We start from the raw sequence: 22,002 nt of genomic DNA on the forward strand, positions 1-22,002 counted from the left end.
TGTAAAATGTCTTTGGTTTACACAAGGAAAAAGAAAGTACAAATCCTGCTTGTATAAGTGATTGGTTGCATATGTACATACATTGCTTTGCAGATGTGTGTGATTTATTTGTTTCATTAGTATATTGTGAGGAATGTTTCATAGATTGCTTTGTTACCCTGAATTTAAATATTTAACAATTATCATTTTATGCATCATTAGGGTCCCTTCCCAACTCCATGAATTTAAGTACTTGTGAATATACTTTTAAAGCACCATGAAAAACATGCATTATGAAAATAAATGAAATCACAGTATGTGATGAACATAAATTGTTTGTTGCACATGTATGTGAGCTATACTATTTTACTGGTGTTGATTACAAATGTCAAACATATGTACACGTTAAACATTGGGCAACTTGTACCGCTATATCCATCTTAATTTTTTTTAATTTTTAAAATCATTGTAATAGGACATTAATTCGATGCCACATGAAGATAATACATATCTAGGGGACCAAGGTGTCAATTTGAGCGGAGGTCAAAGGGCAAGGGTTAGTCTGGCCAGGGCAGTGTACATGGATGCTGATGTCTATCTTCTGGATGACCCTCTCAGTGCCGTGGATTCCTCTGTGGGGAGACATTTGTTTGAGAGGTATGAGCTTATAAATGAAGATAAAAGGTGGGAGGTTGAGAGAAAAGCACGGTATATTTGTTTTTAGATACACTCGGATGTGTGTTAGGATATATAAGTTTGAGAGCTATTGGGAATATAATGGGACGGTTTAGTAGGAAAGATATGATTGACTTGTGTATTATTTTAGAAATTGAAGATACATGGATATACTTGTGAATATAAGGTGTCGACACTTGATTTTGAGATACAGTTTGAGAAGTATATCACGACTTTGAAGTCCAATTGTCCAATGCTCAGGATGAACTGAGACAAGCTCAAGCTTGAAAGTTACTTTTCCGCTGACAAAGTTACACAATTTAGAAGAAGACATAGGTCATACAAGACAAGTTGTGTTCGTTTTGTAATGCTTATATTATGCACGTTTAAAACTAGAGTCTCGCCACAATGTATCAGCACCTTCACATTCAGTTTTTTGAAAATTCCATATGGTTCGATTAGTTACCTTTCTGCAGGTTCTTTACTCTGTCGATCTTTTATTTCGCAATATATGTCAAAGTCTATCATTTCTATTTTGTAGTCAATGCCAATCTCTTTTTTCCTATATGAAGCAAGTTTAGACAAAAAATAATAACTACTTATAAGATTTGGATGCATAATGGATTTGTTGACTTTCAAGTCCAACGTTGCTACGACATAGTATGAGATACGATAATCAACGCGTTGGCTTTTCAAAGGTTTTATTCATGCTGCAGATTTGAAAATGACTTTGTAATAATTGTTGATGAAATAACCGGTGAGATGTCTTTGACAGGTGTGTCTGGAAATAAAATTTGCTTGTCTGTAATGATTATCCACCTGCATATCATTAAAAGAGTGGTCGAAAATGTAACACACACCAACCGGTGTATAACATCTATTGTTCATACAATAAGTCTACTATTTACATACTTTAGGGCAAATAATTCAATGGACAACAATAAGCGTACAATGTATGAACAACGTATAATCCATGAACAGAATTTGTTTCTGTCAAAAAGGGTTTGAAATTATACAGTTTGTATACAAACGTATGGCTAATGTTTCATCCAGAAATAGGATGCACGTATTATATATTTGCACGTATACAGTGATATTAAACATTGATATTAAAACGGAACACATGATTATCCAGTTGGGAATCACGGTGCATTTCCGTTTCAACAGTTCTTGTCAAATATTACAGTAGCCACCACCCTTGACCGAATGATCAGTAAGAGCCAGGATATTCCCTGCAGACCTGTTGGTCCCAAAAGTGCGAGTTAAACAAAACCGTCCTCAGATCAAACGTCACCGTCGTCAGCAGCATGCTGTTTACATGAAACCTTCTACGACTCATCATACAGAAATCATCTAAACTCATAATATTCATTACGCATGCAAGTACATGAATTGACTTCGCTACACATTAAACGATTTCATGAGAACTAATGTACAAGAATAATCTCACTGAGCATTACTCATCATTCGTTGCAGGCAACACAAAGTTGAATTTGATTTGCCGGTCCAGTTATATAAATAGTTAACTTGAAACAGACTATAGTGTATTTGATATCATGACGTTACGTTAAGTGACATTAACTATCTTTAAAATTCTGCAATCAATTCTAACAAATCCAGTTTAGTAAACAATTTTATCACATAAAATGGACAGCAAAAAAGAATGCAATTTATATTTCATATACCATTGCAGCTGAAGATTTCTCCCGTAATGTGGAAAACTTCCTGACCAGACTCATTGTGTTGAGAGGAAACAATGCCACTTTACAATAAGATTACCCTGGATGTGGTTCAAAGTCCACAGTCAGAGTTGGTTCTGTGGTATGAGAAAGTTATAGAAAGAAGCAAAAGGAACAAGTTTTGCAAAACCTTACGAACAATTTCATTCTCTAAGTTATGAAATGACATTTTAAAACATATCTTGCAGGATTGTTAACCAAATACATAATCCTAACAGTTCTATCACAAGTAGAAAAAATGGTGTTCCGAATGAATTTCAGTCCTGACTGTGACGATGTACCAATATCATTTAATGTGCTGACGTGCCAAAAGTTTTAAACGTGCTGGAATGCGAGCAATCGTAATGTATCACAACTGGCATTTTCCAGAAGGTCTTTCAACGAATTCGCAATAATCCCAAAATGTTGCCTTAGTCCAGACTATCCTATGAGAACCTTTTAGTTCCAATAAATAATTTAAATAAATGGTTCCTAGCAAATAAAATCTTAACATAATATTAAATAAATCTGCAGACTGATAATAAAATAGAAGAAAAATAGGAAATAGGAATAAAAATAGTTGATCACGTCTCTCTTTATATAAATGTCCGTTCACAACACTATTGCGACTCTATGTCGCAAATCATCAATGAGACTTATTTCTCAATAATTAACATTTTTCGAACTACAACTACTTCTGACCTGTGTTGCAGTTCTCACCCCTCCAATCAGAAAACAACCACAAATATGTAAATATGTTTATTGTTAAGGTTCAGTTTAAAACTAGCAAAAACCTATCTATAGTTGTATCCAAAATATGATCTACAATCACGCAAAAAAGTCGAGCACACAATTCCTATTATACATAACGACACCCATTATAAAGAAAATGAAAGATTCATACAAAAATATATTTCATTTACATATTAGTCAAACATACACATAATACTATAACAATAAAAATTACATTGGTAGATGTCTGATGAATAAAACAAACGGTGTTCAAAGTAAAGCAATATAGTACTTCATAAACGTTTATGCTTGTTTCAATAAAATCATTATCCAACAGATATTAAATTTCCTTTCTCAAAGATTCATGCTTTAAAGAATCGCTCCTATAAGGATGCTGTTCCACAGATCTTAAAACTACAATTTCAAGATCATGGCATGTTTATTTGTTCGTGTTGGAAGATCTGGGAACATCTACTCATATTGACATAACGGCTGTTTTGATCGATCTTGTCCTTGTAGATGCAAATATGAAAGTTTCTGGATTGTTCAATATTTCAAAATTCCAAAATTTGATTAAAACTCAAGGTCACTTCAGTTCTACTTCACGCCATCGTTTAAAACCCTACTGTATGGGACAGGTACAACTAAACTGATTGACTGGTCAACAGAGCTATCTCTATCAACATACTCCATTAAAATATTTATGTAGCAAACTTGTTTAAGTTTCCTCCACCCAGGAATGTTAATGATAAAATTTAAGTCACTTACCTTCTTTTTAATTATATAAGTGGCACAATATTTGGCTTTTGAAGGACTTTGAAGTATGGGCAAGAGAAACAGAACTCTATTACCTGGCTGAATACGCCTTTTTCTGTATTTCTACCATACCTTCATTTAAGTTTTGACCGAGTAGAGTGAATATTTGTTCCTGCCACTTCAGAAGCCTTTGAAAAGTTAAATTTGAAATCAAAGACATAATCAAGAAGATTATTTTATGAAACTTTGGTTTAAATACGTTTCTCTAGTAATACATTTAATGATTTACTGGCAGCATGTCCAAAAACTAGTTCAAATGGACTAAAACATAAAGATTCTTAAACTGATTCCCTAACAGCAAACAAAAGTAAATAAGCATCCACATCCCACGCTTTTCCTGTATAAAATCTTTAAAGTCTGATTAAATCTTTCCAAAGCACATTGACTTTCAGGGTGAGAGGCAGAATACGCAGAAGACTGAATCTGTTTGATGCCCATTTAACTATTTGGAAACTTCCAGACATACAAATTTACATTTGATCACATCTGATAGATATTGGAAGGCTAATAAGTGTTAAAAAGTATTGGTTACCTCTCCTGGTCTTCGGTAAGGGACCATCATCATCTACCATTATTCTGCTAAATGCACGAATAGGTTGCAGATTAGCCGTAGGTATCTTTTGATTTTGTTTCTTACCATTTGACAGGTTAGATAAGATCTATACTAATTAGAAATATTAATTTCAATGTTCGCCCAACAAAACGGATCAAAATCTTGTGATAAGTCTTAGTGACTCCTAACGGACCAACCAAGAGCGTTGTATGGGCTATACTAATGATGTCTCGTCGATATGACCTCTGAACGAGAAGGTTATGGCTTACTGACAAGTCCGCACAGCGGGTACCTCAAACGGTCTCCATTTTCTCATAAGGATCCCATTTGTCATAAAATAACACACTGTTATTTATGTGGCTTCAGATTTGCTATCAACCCTCTAAAACAAACACAAGATATAAGGATACTGTTGAGCATTAAGAGAATGAATAGTAAGAAGAGGATCACTGTGATCATTACGCTTTGATTGATTAATATCAGGAGACAACCTGACCTCATCAAACCACGTATCAAATAAGGGAATAGTTTCTTGACCAATATAAATTTCAGGAACTCCTTTTGTCATTGCTCTAGTAACTGCACATATAAGGTATAAATCAAGCATTTCAATCTAACAAGATCAACTTTCTGATCCAAACGAGGCTTGTCAGTTATAAGTGGATTAACCACAAACTTATCTCCAGCTATGTATTTACCGAATAAAAAATGAATACCTTCGATATGTCAAGAAGCCATAGTTCTGACTGACATGGCTCCTGCGACTAAGTCTGATGGCAATATTTCACAATAGAGAAGAACATTAAGACAGTCACTCACTAATCGTTGAATAAGAAAACTTTCGCTGGAAGAAAATTTCTCAGATAGAGGCAATGTATCTGATAAATAAAGACTCAAAGAAGTTCCTGTTTCCCTTAATATTGTAATAGAGATAGGTTTGGAAGAATCAACAATAAGCAATAAAGAGCCATTGGACAAGAGTGGTTCAGAATTCTCCATAATAAAATTAGTCTGGGTTTATTAGACCAACAAATGTATTGTTTCCAATATATGACCACGAAACAAAAACATTTCGAATCGCTCATTCTTCTGATTATTATTGTTTAATATGTAGCAATCAGAAATAACGTGCCTTATTTCCTTGGAATAAGTGCACGTGTGAAGAGAAGATATGAAGAGATAAAGATTTCTCGTCAGTTTTATCAGGAATTTGATTCCTAAAAGTGGTACCAGATTGAGACTTGCAAGAACGCGTATGAGACTGAGATGTTTTTAAAAAAATAATCAGCTCGTAGAAACCAATTAGCAAATTAATTATATGAGTCAATGAATAATCGGCAGCTGAACGAGCACCATCTTCCCAAGTTTCCACCATTTGCTCATCAAGATAGGTCTTCACATCACTATGGACGCAGTTTATAAATTCTTACAATAATATCCGTTGTCTAACGTTATCATAATTTTTATCAGCAGTACTTCCTTTACCCATCCGAAGTCGGCATAAGTTTGTCGTTGTTTTCCTACCATTCATAGACCTCAGTGATATGCTTCAAGAATCAACTCATCTCTTCAAGAGACATTCCTCAACCGCATTGCTGCCAAATATGGCATACTGACACCTTTGAGTTGCACTGGCAGTGTGACAGGAGTGTGGTAAGGTCACGGTGCAGGCAAAGTAAGCAATCTTTGTACATCGATTCATATGATATGCCTCAATCAAAACAATGTTTTCCTCGTGAAGCAAACGTTTGGTTTCCATGCGCAGCAATACGCTCAAGAACTACTTGCAAGAGGTTACCATTTTATTCATGACATTTATACCCAACATGAGCTGGTGAATTAAGAATATTCATTGCGGTCAAGTGAATATTATATTTTAAGCTGTCCAGTTAGACAGGTGTACCTCTATCGGAACGCTTTTGAAAACATCTCACTGATACCTTAACAGTTTTAGTTTAGTTTAGTTTTGTAAAAGTAATTGTAATAAAACCAATATCAATTAAATAATATCATAATTAACACTTTATTGTACCGACAGTGACGTGTAGAGTTCAAAAGTTTTGCTAATATGTATTCGCTCTAACGATAAAGTTCAGTGCTCTCTTAGCCACATGAAAATATGACAATGTGTTTTTGGGGGATGAAATACTTTCTGCTTACCAATTCTAACCCTCCTAATTTAAATTGTATTTCATTTATTCTTTTTATTTTTGAATCTGCACTTGCATTTTCATCTCTTCTCTTTCTCTTTCTTCTTTTGTCATTTGCTTTTCTTTTTCTCTTTTTCTTTCCTCTTCCTGTCTTTGTATGTCTCTGTCTTCTCTTTCTTTTTGATTTTGAAATTCCATCAATTTTTACGTTGAAGTTAACGTTAATGTTAACTCATTTTCCATCAGGGTTTTAATGCATTTATTTTAGTTTCACTTAGAGCTAGATAGAGACTTATAAGATCCATAGCACTTTTGACAAATACATTCTTTTCCATCAAACATTGGAATAAAATATCATTTATTTCCTGTTTTATTAAAAGCGCTGTTACTTCCGAAATAGAATAATATCTGGCAAGCTGAATCAACTCGTCCTTCTTTCAGCACCCTAACCATTCATGGGAATGATTCGAAATAAAATTCTCCGATTTAGATGGTATTCTGAAAGTTTTGTTCGTTTCACTAACGATTTCTCAATTATTTGAACATTAAAATAAAATGGACTAAGAGATTTCTGAAGGAAAGTGAATTTTATGTTTTTAAAATTGTATTTCATTTAAATACCATTTGAAAAAAATATTAATTACAGACAAGGCACCAATTTCTATTATGACTTTATGATTTTAAACTATGAAATGGAAAGAAGCAAAACCAGCAAGTTTTGTATAAGGTAAGAAATAATTAAATTCTATAAACAATTAAGAGAACTTTCTTAAGAGGAACTTCAAATAGTGTGAACTAAATCCAAAATAATCTTAGCAGTTCTATCACAAGTCCAAATGAATAGAGTGTTCCGAATCATGTCTAGGTCTTTCATGTGCTGAAGTTCCAACTGTCTTGATAGTATATAAGAGTCTACTGTCTTGACGTAAAACAATGATATTGTCCATAACGTCTTTAAATAAATTCACAATAATTCCAAAATTTTACTCTAGTCCAGACTATTATGTGAGCACTTTGCCATTCCAATAAATAATTTAAATAACTGGTTCCTCTCAATGTAAATCTAAATATAATATTAAATAATCTACAGACTGATAATGAAACAAGAAAAATAATAGGAATGAGAAATAAAACTAATAGTTCAATTCCCTCTTTATATAAATGTCGATTACTCATTTGTGACTCTATGGCGCAATGTATCAATGTGACGCACAATATCGGACCCTTCGGTCCGAAAAACACCTGACACTTTTAATCATAACAGAGGTAACCAGGTTTCTCACAGTGGACACTTTGCTCCTGCAGCATTGGGTGAGCCGAACGCAGTATATCGAAATAGCTATAGATGAATATAAACCGCGATCGGGTAACGCTGTAACCGGTAAAGACACCATAGTACATGTTTGTTCACAGTATACTGCATTGGCATTAAGTGCACACAATTGGCACTAAGAATTGAACATGTCCTATCAGTGTCTGCCGTGCAATGTGGTACTGTTAGCTCATTGGATAACTGTACTGAATCCACCATGAAGATTTAATGTTTCCTGCCTGTGCGTAGATTCAGGTTGATTACTGCCTGCCAGAAGTGCTCAAGATTGTTGGTATCTGTATCTAAGTCAGGATGTTATTCTTAAAATTGACATTACAGGAACGTCCCTTTGTGAATTTGATCCCAACCACTGAAATTCCGGTTACATTCATTATTGAGTTTTGCGTGATATTTTGGTTGCTTAAATTTGGCATTTAGTTCTTGGGTATAACGCACGCGTAGATATCAGCAAACTATAAAGACAAAAGCCAAGCTGACCTAATTTAGCCTCCAGACCTCTTTGAATATGTCTGATCCAAACTGAATCCTTCCAAATTACTTCTCATTACACATAAAATACTCCGTCAGCATAGATTTAAATCTAAAAGCTTATCATATGTCCAGTACCAAGCAAACCTTTTAGATCTTTTTAAAATACAAATTGTGAGTGCATGATATATTTCAGTTAGTGACCTGTGGGATGAGAAACACATTTCATCTCGTGAAGTCCATACGTACGTATATTAGTGGAAATATTTATTTGCAATATGGTGAGATAATTTAGATAGGTGCTGATTTTAACAAACATTTATGGATAGAAAGGATTTGGTCACTATGTATTAAATGTATTTTGCAGGTATTGTTTCTGCTGAGTTAAATACGCAACACATGCATCTTGTAAAATCGTTGATTATATTCAAACGCAAAAGTGAATGAGAAACCAGCATACGTTTCTAGTTTTCAAAAATACTATTAATATTATGTGCCTTCAATATTTGAAAAAGACAATTTCCCTATTTTGACACTTGTTAAAGTGATGACCCAAATCACCAAATCAGTTCTAACTGATAATGGTAAAGCGCATTGCATGGAAACGTTACACAAATATATCCATGCACAATACCTTTAAATCTCGCTGCATTACAACACACATGATTTGTTTTCTATGAATTGATATTGGTTTTATTAGAATTACTTTCTAAAAGCAAAACAAAACTAAAAATGTATAGGTATCAGTGGAATGTTTCAAAAGCGTTCCGATAGAGGCATACTTGTCTAAATGACCACCTTAATATAGCAATCACATGGTCTTAGTGAATATTCTTATTTAATCTGCACATTTTCTATATAAATGTCATGTGTAAAATGATAACCTTTCTAAGTGTTTATATGAGGGTACATGAAAACCAAACATTTCCTTCACAAGAAAAGCATTGTTTGGATTGAGACATATCACACGAATCCATGTGCAAGCATTTCTTACTTTGTTTGTACCGTGTACTCAGCACACTCCAGTCACACTGTCAGTGCAACTCAAAGGTGTCAGTAGGTCATATTTGGCAGCAATGTGGTTTTCTTCATTTGCTAACGGTCATTCCATTTTCTTTCCAAAGGCCATAGTTTTGTTTGCTTCTGTCACAAGATAATGTTTCTTGTCAACCAAATCGTTACATTGAAACCAGTCTCTTCGTTTTAACAAATAACAGGAACAGATTATTTTTAAGTGGTGGTGTGATAGGCGTGGAGATCATTTTCAAAAAATTTAAGTTACCACTCAAAATGGTCAGTCCCGGTTGGGAGAACGTCAAAGCTGTTTATATACTGGATGGAAGGAAAAGCTGTTGTGTTGGCACAGGAGAGATAGATTTGCCTTTATGCCAGTGTTACAGGTATAGATTGATCAATTCGTCAACTTGCCCGTGAAATAAAGTTGCTGCTAATGAATACAAAACTCGTCCTTGTAAAAAGATACGAGTTATATCTATTGTCTTTAGGTTTAGGCGTTATTCGGTGTTCAAAACGACAAAATTCTGAAACATCAGGAGACGTTTTGCTCCATGTTTTATTGAAAATAGCCACGAAAACTGCATCTCGCATAAGCCGTTTTTTTAGTTGAGGAACTGGTTGATTCAGATATTGTTTAAAGTGTGATTATGCGATTCTAATCCAAATATTACAATTTGACTAAACAAACAATCAGTTCTCGATTTCGTTTCCAAGTCACATGTACACTATCAATTATTAGTGAAAATATTGTTTACTCATGATGCACAAAATAAAGTCAAATCAGTCATCTTTTTAAGTATTTTGTGATGATCTATTAATAGGAACGATTAAGAGAGAAGTTCATTACTCCTGAATCGAATAGAAAAAATAAAAGATTACTAGGGAATACGCTTTGCAACTCAGAGGGCTAGCTACTGATTATCAATTTGAATGACCGTAGCTTAGAGTAAATAGCAAACTTTCCAAGTCTTGACAAATATTAGACTTTGTTCTAACTTAACTACCAGGTAGACTTAATTACCAGGACAATACCCGTACATTCATTAACCTGACCAGTTTAGTGGCCTTTTTTATATGTAAAAGTACATTTATCGCCCGTAAAAATCTCAAGCATGATAGGTTTTGGCTAGGGAAGATCTGATGCCTTAGAATTTTAGGCTACCATCTGTTCAAAATTCTAGTTATAAAACGATCTGGAAAAGAAGAGGACATTGAAGGTAACTGGGAAATTACGAGTAAATCAGTACTGTCAATGTCATGGATTACAGACGACACTAGGTAACTTGTTCGTAGAAGAAACACAATTCAAAGTGAAAAATTAAGGAAAAAATCGAAATATCTTAGAGCTGAAATTTAAATCAATATTAAATATGAATATAACAGCTATGTTAAATCATTGGAAATCTAACCCTCTCCCTATGAATTGTTCAAGAAACTATTTCTTTGTTTAATTGCAAGCAAACCCCTATACAGTATATACTCCTTTTACGCTTCTGCCACCAATGCGTGGCGTTAACTAGTTAAAATCTGCTTGGTACAAGGTAGATTCTGGAGTACGTCAGGGGACAAAACTTAGACCATCGACCTTCGTCTAGCACGCTAATGACATCATGATTGAAATTGACATGGTAAGTCACCTCTTTGAAGATGACTGTGTATACTACAGATCAATCAAACCGAGCAGGAGAATACAATATTACACACTGACATTAATAGATTAGGTCAGTGAGGATGGAAATCGGGTATGCAATAGCAGCATAAAAACTGCAATATAATGAAATGGCAAGAAAGAAATGCCATAAAACCAGTATGTCATATTGATTGGAACGTTCAACTTTAGAAGCCCTCAATTATATAAAAGATCTCTTTCTCCGAATCACTGGTAAATCTCAAAAGGGATATTCGGATTCAACAATTAATAATTAATGTAACAAAGCAAATGAAACTATAGGCCCCTTAAGATTTAACATGCCAACGTGTCCTCCAAATACGAAACAATTGGCTTTCAAGGATTTTGTTAGATCTATTTTAGAATTTGCCCGTACAGTCCGAGAACCCAATTCGCATTTTCCATAAGTTGACACTTTGAAAACAATCAAAACGTCTGTAGCCAGGTTTGATACATACAATTTTGACTTTATGCCATAAAGTATGACCTCAATATTGTATAATATGTCTTTGAAACGTTTTTAAAAAAATAGACTGGAACAACATTTCGTAGTTTTCAAAAAATATCTTAAAACATGACAAAAATAACCAGGCACAAGATGATCAAATTAAAAAATACTATTAGAAATCAACATGGAGATACTTATATAGTAAAATAAGAATGAATTGATAGTGACAGAGTCAACTTTATCCCCAAAGCAACCAAACACTGGCATTAGTTACCATAAATACTAATCACGGTGTCATCATGATGTAGCACTGAAATATTCCACATCTAGACTGAGAACAACATAATGTTTATATATGCATTTTATTATTTTGCTGAATAGTACACTAAAATAAATATGTTGATAACACGATAATATCACTACTACTTCCCCAACTACTGCTAACAATAATACTAATAATACTAATAATAATAATAATAATAACAAAATAGATAATATTCTCTGCATGGTATTTCCTTAGAAAACAAATTGAAGGTAAACCTAAATATAAAGTCGCATGAGTTCAAGGGTAAGTTTGGCCTTTCCTAGTGGTGGCTGTTGTTGTTGTTGTTGTGGAGTTTAACGCCATTTTCAGCGCGGCTATACATGGCGGCCAGTATTAATGGAGGAAGAACCCGGGAAAAACCCGGAAAGAACCACTGACCCACGAGAAGCTACTGGCAAGCTTTCTCACATACCCACATTGGCTGAATCTTAGACTCGAACCACCGCAGACAGGTGAGATGGCAGTGATCCGTAACGAAGAGCGCTTTCGACCACCCGGCCACTCGGTCCCCCCCAGTGGTGGCTGATATTGGCATGTTTCTCTGCGTTTGCTCAAGTGTTTGGTCGTGTGACGTGTTATTTGTGGCAGGATGATGTTATTTTTGGTTTAACGTAATTTTTCAGCACATAATAATCCATACCTGGCGGCCATCATAACTCTTGTTAACGAATCCGATAAAATCCCAGTAAGATCCAATGACCCATGGCAAGCGACTGACAAGATTTTTTCATATGCCCATATTGGCTGAGCTTAAGACTCGAACACATGCGACAGAATGGAGAAGGTATTGATCAGTAAGGGGGTCCACTTTAGGCCACTTACCCACCCGGGGCCCCGTTAAATGAGAGGTATATTAAAGAAAGAAGTCTGTCAGAAGAAATCTGCATGAGAGGGAAACAAATGTTTGAAAAGTTTACTATGGCATAGAAGATGTAGCATTTCTACAGCGTTATGGCAATGCTTGAAAGTAAACCCACCTCACTGCAACCCACCAATTTCGGGAAACTTATAGCATAACTAGTCGTTCCTCCAAAACCAGTTCTCTTCCATTTATAACTCATGGGTAAACAAAACAAAATCAGTAAATGTTCGTGATTTTACGTCATATTTTCAGAATAGTCAAAACAGTGTTTTATATTATATTCCCAGTGGAATGAAATATTTCATTCATTCAAAAATCACCAATTTTATTCCTAGATATTGCTATTTAAAGTGAATACGAAAATGAGTTATTCATACAAAATTTACTTCGAACCTATCGGCTGCCCAGAGTTTCTTCAACGGAAATGAAATACCTATCACAATATACTATTGTTGAGTGTGTCCTTGCGTTTATTTCTATCGATTGATTTCTGACCAAACTATATGAATATTTCTAAATCAAAGAAACATAGACAAATATTTTAAAATTCTCACAATCACATCATCTAAACTTTATTCAAAGGATTGTAAAAAATGTCCTTTCGTAATTACTTGAATACCATAATGATTACCAAAGTTACTATATGGTGTGATAACACTTCTCTTTCATGGGAAGCATGTCTACCTATTCTTGCAAGTGTAAATCTTCATAAAGAAATAAACGAACCTATCTTGATATGTGCTTTTTGGTACCCAAGTGTTGAATATAAAAACATAGAAACAGATAGTTCCAGGATTGATGAATTCAAAATAATTCAAAAGATACATAAACTGAGAACATTTTAATTTTGGGTTATTATAATCCACCCCATTTAGAAGAAAGTTGGGCGGGGGCATACTGTCCGTGTTACCATCTCCCCATCCATGCATGCATAACTATTACCTTCCCCTCCATAGTTTTAAGCCATTTTTGAGTTATGGAATGAAGCTTGGTATGCTTATCAAACGTCACTAATAGGCGTTAATAAGATTAAAAGGATACTCACCGTATATTTATTGACCATCACTAGAAGTTGAGTCATATGACACATTGAGTGTGATGTCTTCTAGGTCAAGGGCAGAGACACAGCTGAATATTTGTACATTTTCCATCACCTCTTTCCTTCTGGGATGAAACTGTATAATTCTCTTGAATCTAAAAGATGAAACTTGGTATCCTATGCATTCTTCCTAGAAAGTGTACCACACACCACACGCCACCTTAAGGGTCCCGTCGTTAAATGTTATTATTCATTAATCACACTTTCGCTTCTACTCCATAAGTCTAAAGAGGTTTGAAGGTAAGGAAACACACAATAGCTCAGTATCTTTAGTTTTCCTCACCGTTTCCCTTTCTGAACACCATTTAAGATTACGGGGTAAAACTTTGTACACTTAAAGAGCAAAACATCATCACTAGAAGGTTTACCACACACCACAATGGGTTCTATCTTTAATGTTATTGTTGCTCACCATTTTAATTTCATCACTCTTTCCTTTCTGCACCATAAGTCTAAACAAATTTGAGATCAAATTGTGACTAAATATACCATTACAGACATTGAACCTAAATACAGCATTACCATACTGTGCAATGGTTCAAGGTCAAGAATATGGCTGAATACTTTAAGTTTTAAATCTTTCTTACCTTCCCATTCCATAATTGTAAGTATTAAATATGTATAATACTTTGCCATTTTGCGATGTAATGTCCACGTTTACTGCTAGTGTACTGTACTTTCGAGATTAAGGGCACATCAACAGAATGGACATTGTAATTTCATTTTTTTAGGTGGATTAATCTCAGATGAGATTAAATGTACGTAAATATAGAATTAGTCATTTAATCAATGATTCTTAACTTGAAAAGGTACATATTTCAGAAATAATGGGAAAAATTCTAACAAATGCTGGTAGACAGTAAACACTAAAATTAAATGAGCTAAAATTAAATGAGAGCGGGATTAAGAATAGAAGTACCATAGTGCAACACATTTCAATTAACTATATATAGAGAAATTGTAATATGTTCATGTGTTACTTGAGAGTTTGACTCTAATAGTTATTATAATAGTGTAAGTGTCCAAGGAAAAGAGAATAGTACAACGCAGACGGCACATGTAAACCGTCAAAACAATCAAAGTAAATATCAGTGTTACCGCTATTGCAGTAGTAGTGTCTCAGTTTTAGTTTTTCTCTTGATCATTTTATATATCCCTTAAATTTGGATGATGACGGAGACAGTGTCCACTGCCTTTGGAGTTCTAGGTGCAACACTGGTATTGTGCCTACCAATCAGTTTTGCCCCAACTCTATGTTGATATTTGTTGACATCTCCGACCAGCTAGTTGATGTCATTATACAGCCTTAGGAGAGGAAAGAATCTGCGCAATCAAACGTTTCACTACTGGCATCAAAACAGTGAGGAAAATAAGAACATGGACAGAGATATCAAGATTTGGGGGAAGGTATATTATGTTTGGACACAGGTCAATGAAGAATATTATATACAACTTAGGGCTTGTAGCGCTTTGAATTTACATTATGAAAATATCACATGGTGTCAACTGGTTATGCACATCGTGATATTTTTGTCAGTAGCAGCAGGATAATAAGCATGTATACATGTTGGTGTTTATTTGACTCATGAAAGAAGCATGGCATTTACATGAATCCATTATATTACTTACAGTTCTTAGACATGATTTCAAACATCTTCCATCGATTGTATGACTGATAGGGTCTTAACAAAAAGAACAACAACAGTAACAACAACAGCAATAATAATACTAATACCAATAGCAATAACAAAACTAAAGCCATTAATAATAACTATCCGGGAAAGCAAATATAGTGTAGCTCTACCTCATTTCATACGACCACTGATTTAAATAATTATTTTTTATAAAATACGACACATCTGACTTTGTAGTATTCATCCTTTTGTATAAGATAGAATCATAATCAAGTGTATAAGAAGTATGACCATAGCCTATTAGAATAACAGTAATAATAAACCATTACTGTGAAGTTTAAGATCTTAACACTCGTGTAAACCTGATGCCCTAGGGGATTTCCTCCGGAGGGTTTCTCTTACCCTTATTAGAATTTCCCACTTGCTCAAATTCATTATTGAAAACCATCCGGAACATAATTTATGCGCACTTGCTTCCAGTGTAGTATATTTATTGTAAAGACTTCATGTAATCGTGTGATTGGAACCTGGTTATACATGTATTACTCTTGTATTGCTATTTCGACAGTCTGTAACCTAAAAGAGGCCATTGACTTAGAGTAATTAATGCAGCTTCTTGGAAGCTTTCGCCAGGTTCAGTTTGGCATATGTAAAGTTTGTTGAGATGGAGTATAGTAATTGTGATTAGAAGTACGTGTGAAAAGACTGAAGATGTTACCTGATTATTGTTAGATTGATTGTCATCTCGAAAAATCTCAAGTATTTAACAGTTGTCATCATATCTAAGTATGTATTACCTGTCAATGCTGAAACACCGAAATGTAAAGTTGAACAAACATGTTTCAATTATAGATGGAAACAGAAATTTCAGTGCTCTGGATCAAATAAAAACAGACATGAAGATGCATTCAGCCATTCCCGTAACGCAATTTCAAGAACATCCCAAAATCGATCTAGATAGCAACAAACTTGAGAAAGTTCGAAAGGCAGTTAGCAATCTGAATCTACCTACGGGCAGGAAACAATTTAAATTGTTCGATGTACTAAGCAGATCTGTACTAACATTGCCAAATTACAATGCAGACACTGAGAGAAAATGTTGAGTTATGTGAACTTAGAGTATTATGGTTGGCAATGTTCGTGAAAAAATATCTTAGAAATCTGTTGGAAGACAATTTTGGAATCCCAAAACTATATCTTCCTATCAGCATCCTTTAGATGAGCGTTGTTTGGAACAGTGATAGTGTTTGCTTGATTTATTGCACAAGAACATTTAAATTACTACCGATCGTATAACGTGTAATTTCGCAATGAAACAAAAAGCGACTGCAACGTAATTGCAGATGAAAAAAAGAGTGCATCTTTAAGAACATGGAGATCACAAATGCAAATTCAGAACCAGGAGTGCTAATTGAAACAGAAATAAAATGTAAATGCATTTCATAGATGGATTTGACAATCATTAATTTTCAATATTTTTAACATTTCCATGGTTGAAAGCCTTCTCGAGTTTATACTTGATCTATATCTACGATGATGAAATGAAACTTAATTTTTAACAATGGTTGTTGCTCGATCGAAAGCCGTATTACATGATGTTCTAGGACTGAAAGCCTTGTCATATGATACTCAGATATTGTACACAAACAACGTTTTACTCCTTATAAGTTTAGTCACTGTTATTGTAAAGCCATACAGAGAAAATAAAGTGTCATCTATGGGACGACATCATCACCAGTGATTGTATCTTTATTTGAGAGAAACAAAATGAGAAACAGTTTGCTGACAACAATTCAGGACCTATAATTTTGCACTTATTCTAGTTGCATTTATGTTTTAATTAGCGATACACTCATTGATGTTAATTACTTTGTTTGCATTTTTGTCATTTCATTAAATGGCACTTTTAATATGACATGATGGTTAAGCTGTTCTTACCTCCCTTTAACAATCAAACCTAGAAAAAGCCAACAACAGTAAATTCATTTCCATTTTATTCAGAACTAATGACATATAAAAAAAACCGATGAATGGTAGCACTAAACCCAAAATTAGAATGAATGAATAGTAAATGAAAACAGAAATGAGAGATAAAATGCAGACATGAATGGAATGCACACAGAATGTAAATGAGCGGTCTAAGGCGCTTGCCTGTACAGACCAATGCCATCTCGCTTCTGGGTACGAGTCTCGGATTCGGCCAACGGGGTATGTAAGAAAATTTACAAGTAGCTTCGAGTGGGTAAATTGTTCTTTCTGGGTTTTTTGGGGTCATTCTTCCACCAAATTTACTGGCCGCCTTCTATAACCGCTCTTGTGCTGTAAAATGGTGTTGAACTCTAAACAATAACAAGTAATAATATTCAGATTTTGTAAATTTAATGGTCTCAAGGACGGTAAGCTTATCTGGTTAAACAGCAGCATTGTTAACTGATGGTCTGTTACCTTGGCCAAATTTACAATATGTACAATTCAAACTGCTAAATCTTCACTATCTCTTACACTCAAGTTTCATTGAATTGTGACGATGGAATAAAGTTAATAAGTTTTCTAAAGAAAATCTTTTTTAATAAAATAAATCCTATGGCAATCTGTGGGAGTGACTATCATTGATTTGTCTGATTCATCAGTAATTTCAAAAGAGAAGAACGATACAGTTTGGTTAGAGACGTTATTCGAGATATAACTGAAAAAAATATTCTGTGTAAGTTCACCTTTGACTATTGTTTACGAGACAGCACGTTTCTGAAATTTAAAAATGGCTTCAAATAATGAATGTAAAACAAGAAACAAAGAACCATCTGTAACAATAATGGAACCCCTTCTTGATCCATAAATTTAATTATTGATGAAGTTGTTTTCTTTGAAGAGTTATACAAGGGCTGCTTAAGGACAAACCGAAGATTCTTGTTACACACCAGCTTCAGTATCTGAAAGATGCAGACCAAATTCTCATTCTTGAAAAGGTAACTCTCTTTCACTATTCCTTTGATAGCAACACATCATTCATATTACTAAACTCTGGCAAAATTAAGTGTCATTAATTTAAAAACCATTTAAAGACTGTCTGCCACAATTACCTTATTAACGTTGACATCAACGTCTTTGACCATTCAAGAATCTTTTAAAATAATATAGAACGAAGAAAAAGTTGTGTTATAGTATCAATCCAAAATGTACAGAAACCAGAAGGAACCAAGCTACAGTGGGACCGGAGATGTCATAACACTGCTGCGCAGGGATGCATGGTTGAGTAATGGGATTAAGAAGGCGAACATTTGTACAAAAAGGCTTTTAATTGATTATCTTATTTAATCTGCAGAGTTTAACGTCAAATGCGGGATTGTCTTAGATCTCATAGGTAATAAAAGAACAAATGTTATCCATGATAGCTTTCTAGCCTTTGAATCAAAAACGGCCGACCATCGGCAAAAGTGAGTTTGAAAGGAGAGGCCCCAAAACATGATTTCAGCAGAACCACTTGTGGAGAGACATGTATAATACAGACACTTGCAACTCACTGCGTGATCAAAAGGTCTCGATAACATCACTTAGCACCGCATGATAAAGTAAAAGCTGTATCTGGGCAGCCATATAGTGCCTCCACCACAAGAACATTGCGTCTTCATTATGAGCTTGTAAGTACGTTTGATCTTATTAATTTTTGGCATATCCCTTGGACGTATCAGGAATATTTAACACAAAACTTAGCATTATCATTTGTATATTATATTTTAAAAGTTTGTGACAAAATGATTTCTGTATGTGAGTAATGCGTCCAACGGGTGTGATAGTGATAATCAAATTCAGAGTTAATATCACTATTGTCTTTTTATGGATTTCCTCATCTTGCACTAAAGCAAATCATATTTGGCATAATTTCAAAGCTAAATACATTTTCTGTTCATAATTATAATGTTATGGATATTATCCAAGATTTACAAAAGAGCATAAATTGTGTCTTCGCAAGAACTTGAGCTGCTTTTCAATCGCAACTTTCAAATACGTCCTAACTGTTTTATGCATTATCCAGGTGAGATATATATGCTATCGTTTTAAACTAAATATGATTTCACACGCTAGGAAATCCAAAGTTACTCCTAATAACCATATCCACGGTTTAAGGAAAGACGCACAATCCTCATGGCTCTGTATGTTAATAATGAAATATCCTATGCAGATGAGTACCATTCATCATCAAAAATCTTTATCAACTGACTTAACCTTTGTGTCAAAATGCCAGGACACATTTTTCACCTACAAACACACAGCACTGCAAAACTTGTAGCTCTTAAAACAACAGGATAAAATGCCATTATTGTTCCCATTCATATAGTTATAGTAGCTTACATACCAAACCCATTAGCCACTGTGTAAGTATAAACAGCCCTTTACATGGGATCCACTATGTCGGTACCATCATTTGCATATGACGCGGATGCCACGAGATGGTACAAGGACAAGGAGGGTTGACAGAGTCTGTGCTATATATGTCCCTTACTTGAATATTTGCTTTGATTTAGATTAATCTTTGCCTAATTTATTTTCATTGTTCAAGATGTTTTTAGAGGAATATTTAAGGGAAGTTCGTATATTTGTTTGATTTAATTCATCTTATAATGTAAATCATGTACTTTATCCTACTGCTACATATACACTAAGAAATTTGATGTTCACGTATACATCTTAGGTCCAATTCACGAGCTTCCTTGTTGGGATAAACTTAACCTGGTAGAGTACTGTAGAGCTAGCAGAAGCATTAAAAGCCCAGCTATAGAATCAAATAAGTATCATTTTTGCCGGTTGATTATGGCTGTTTTGTCATAGCCCCATTCTAATGCTATTAAAGTGAGCGCATTCTCCATTCATCGCAGAATAGAAAGAGGTATAAAGCTAAATCTGATCAGAATCAACTGAGAGCCAGTTCACTGTGACACACAAGGATCACATTGAAATCTTATAAGTGGCCACCAGTCAATAATCTTGAGAAGGAATCTTAAAATCTTGTGAATTTTGTAAACGAAATGTTTGCAATGAACTATGAGATATACAACGTTTCAGTTTTCATTTGTTTGACAATCCAATGAATTATTTTGTTTTAACATTTTCCATCATAATCTGAGTCATGTTCAACACTTGTTGTCTTATTATGGTATTAGAGAATATATAATATGGAAAAATGCGTTTGTTTGTTCTCATGTCCTTACAACATATTTTTGATACTAATATTTGGTTTAAAAGCCAATCTGCTTATCAGTTTTTTAATTTACTGGTTTATGACCTAATTCTCTCCATGTATGAGAGTTCCAATTAGAAACTTGTACAAGCCGAGTTGGAAATGTTTCTCCCTTTCGTAGAATGTACCAATAAAACCATGAAAAAATATGTTTTAAAAACAAACATTTAAAACATATCGTTATATCTCGAATGTATTCAATTTCTTGGATGAAATGGGAGGTGTCAGTGTATGTCAAATTTCAGTACGTCTCCAATATATCTCAATAATGTCTCAAAATTGGTCCTCAAGCAACTACCATATGCAATATAAAGACATCAGTAAAGTCTGTGACATTTCCAAAATGGAAACGTTTTAAATCAAACTAATTTACTGTATTGTGTCGTGAATGATATTACCTTAGACTCGAAACAGGTCACCATCACTTATTTAATTAGGTGAGACCCTCTTAGCTCAATAAAGCTGTGTTCAATGCCGTAAGGTGTTGAACCCTCTATCATCTGTGAAACATGATGCGTTTAACTTTATGTCAAGCAAATTTCGGTCAAGATATACACTTTCATCAGACACTTGTTTCTTCCAGTTTATTCTTAGGCTGACACTAAAGTTGTTCAGGACCTTAAGAACCAAGTGGCTGTTTGTATAAGAGCAGACCTTTAATCTTCAACCCAAAGCCGGGATTTGACGTTGACCACCCATTACATAATCGACGAATAGGAGAAACTACTGACCCTAGACTTCATGAGTCCATGTCCAATTCTAAGTATGAGACGCACAACTATTCCCATATTGGTCAAAATATTACTGTAACCTCAAGGAAAACAGTTGCTCAGAGGAAGGCTGCAGAATTAATTGGCATGACCTATGACAATGCCTAAAAGTTTATCAAAGCTCTTAAACTTATGTCCTACCGATGGCTAAGGTGTCTTGCCCACAGAGCTCCATGCTGTGGCAGCCAAGGTTTGTGCAGTTGAAATGTGCTTTTCGACAATCACTGAAGTTTCCATTGTCCTAGATAGGAAGCAACGATCTCTAAATATGATTAAGTGCAAATGATTCTTTCATTATAAAAACAAGTGGAACTCAACATTTGGCATAATGAAGAGATAAATTCAACACGAACCTGTCATCAACGCAGTCACAATCGATCCTCTTTAAAGAGGAGGCTAAATCCTGGCTTCCTGATGAGAACGTTGCACAGCAGATGCTTGACATTCTGAAAAACATCAAAGCAACACCAGTTTCTGCCTTCAAAACATAGTCCACTCAGTTGGAATAATGTAGAAGC

At 34.5% G+C, this 22,002-nt stretch overlaps 1 protein-coding gene across 1 annotated transcript in view; it reads left to right on the plus strand.

The window, feature by feature from the left end:
* Window positions 1-22,002, plus strand: part of LOC149800036 (ATP-binding cassette sub-family C member 4-like) — a 143,292-nt gene that overhangs the window by 72,262 nt on the left and 49,028 nt on the right. Inside the window, exons 12-13 of the mRNA XM_089959559.1 lie at window positions 455-636; window positions 18,348-18,444. Of these exons, the coding sequence (XP_089815685.1) occupies window positions 455-636; window positions 18,348-18,444 (279 nt within the window). The remainder of the gene's footprint in view (window positions 1-454; window positions 637-18,347; window positions 18,445-22,002) is intronic.

This window comes from Sinohyriopsis cumingii, chromosome 5 (assembly GCF_028554795.1).
Source record: "Sinohyriopsis cumingii isolate HCF-2022 chromosome 5, ASM2855479v2, whole genome shotgun sequence".
Classification (NCBI taxonomy): domain Eukaryota; kingdom Metazoa; phylum Mollusca; class Bivalvia; order Unionida; family Unionidae; genus Sinohyriopsis; species Sinohyriopsis cumingii.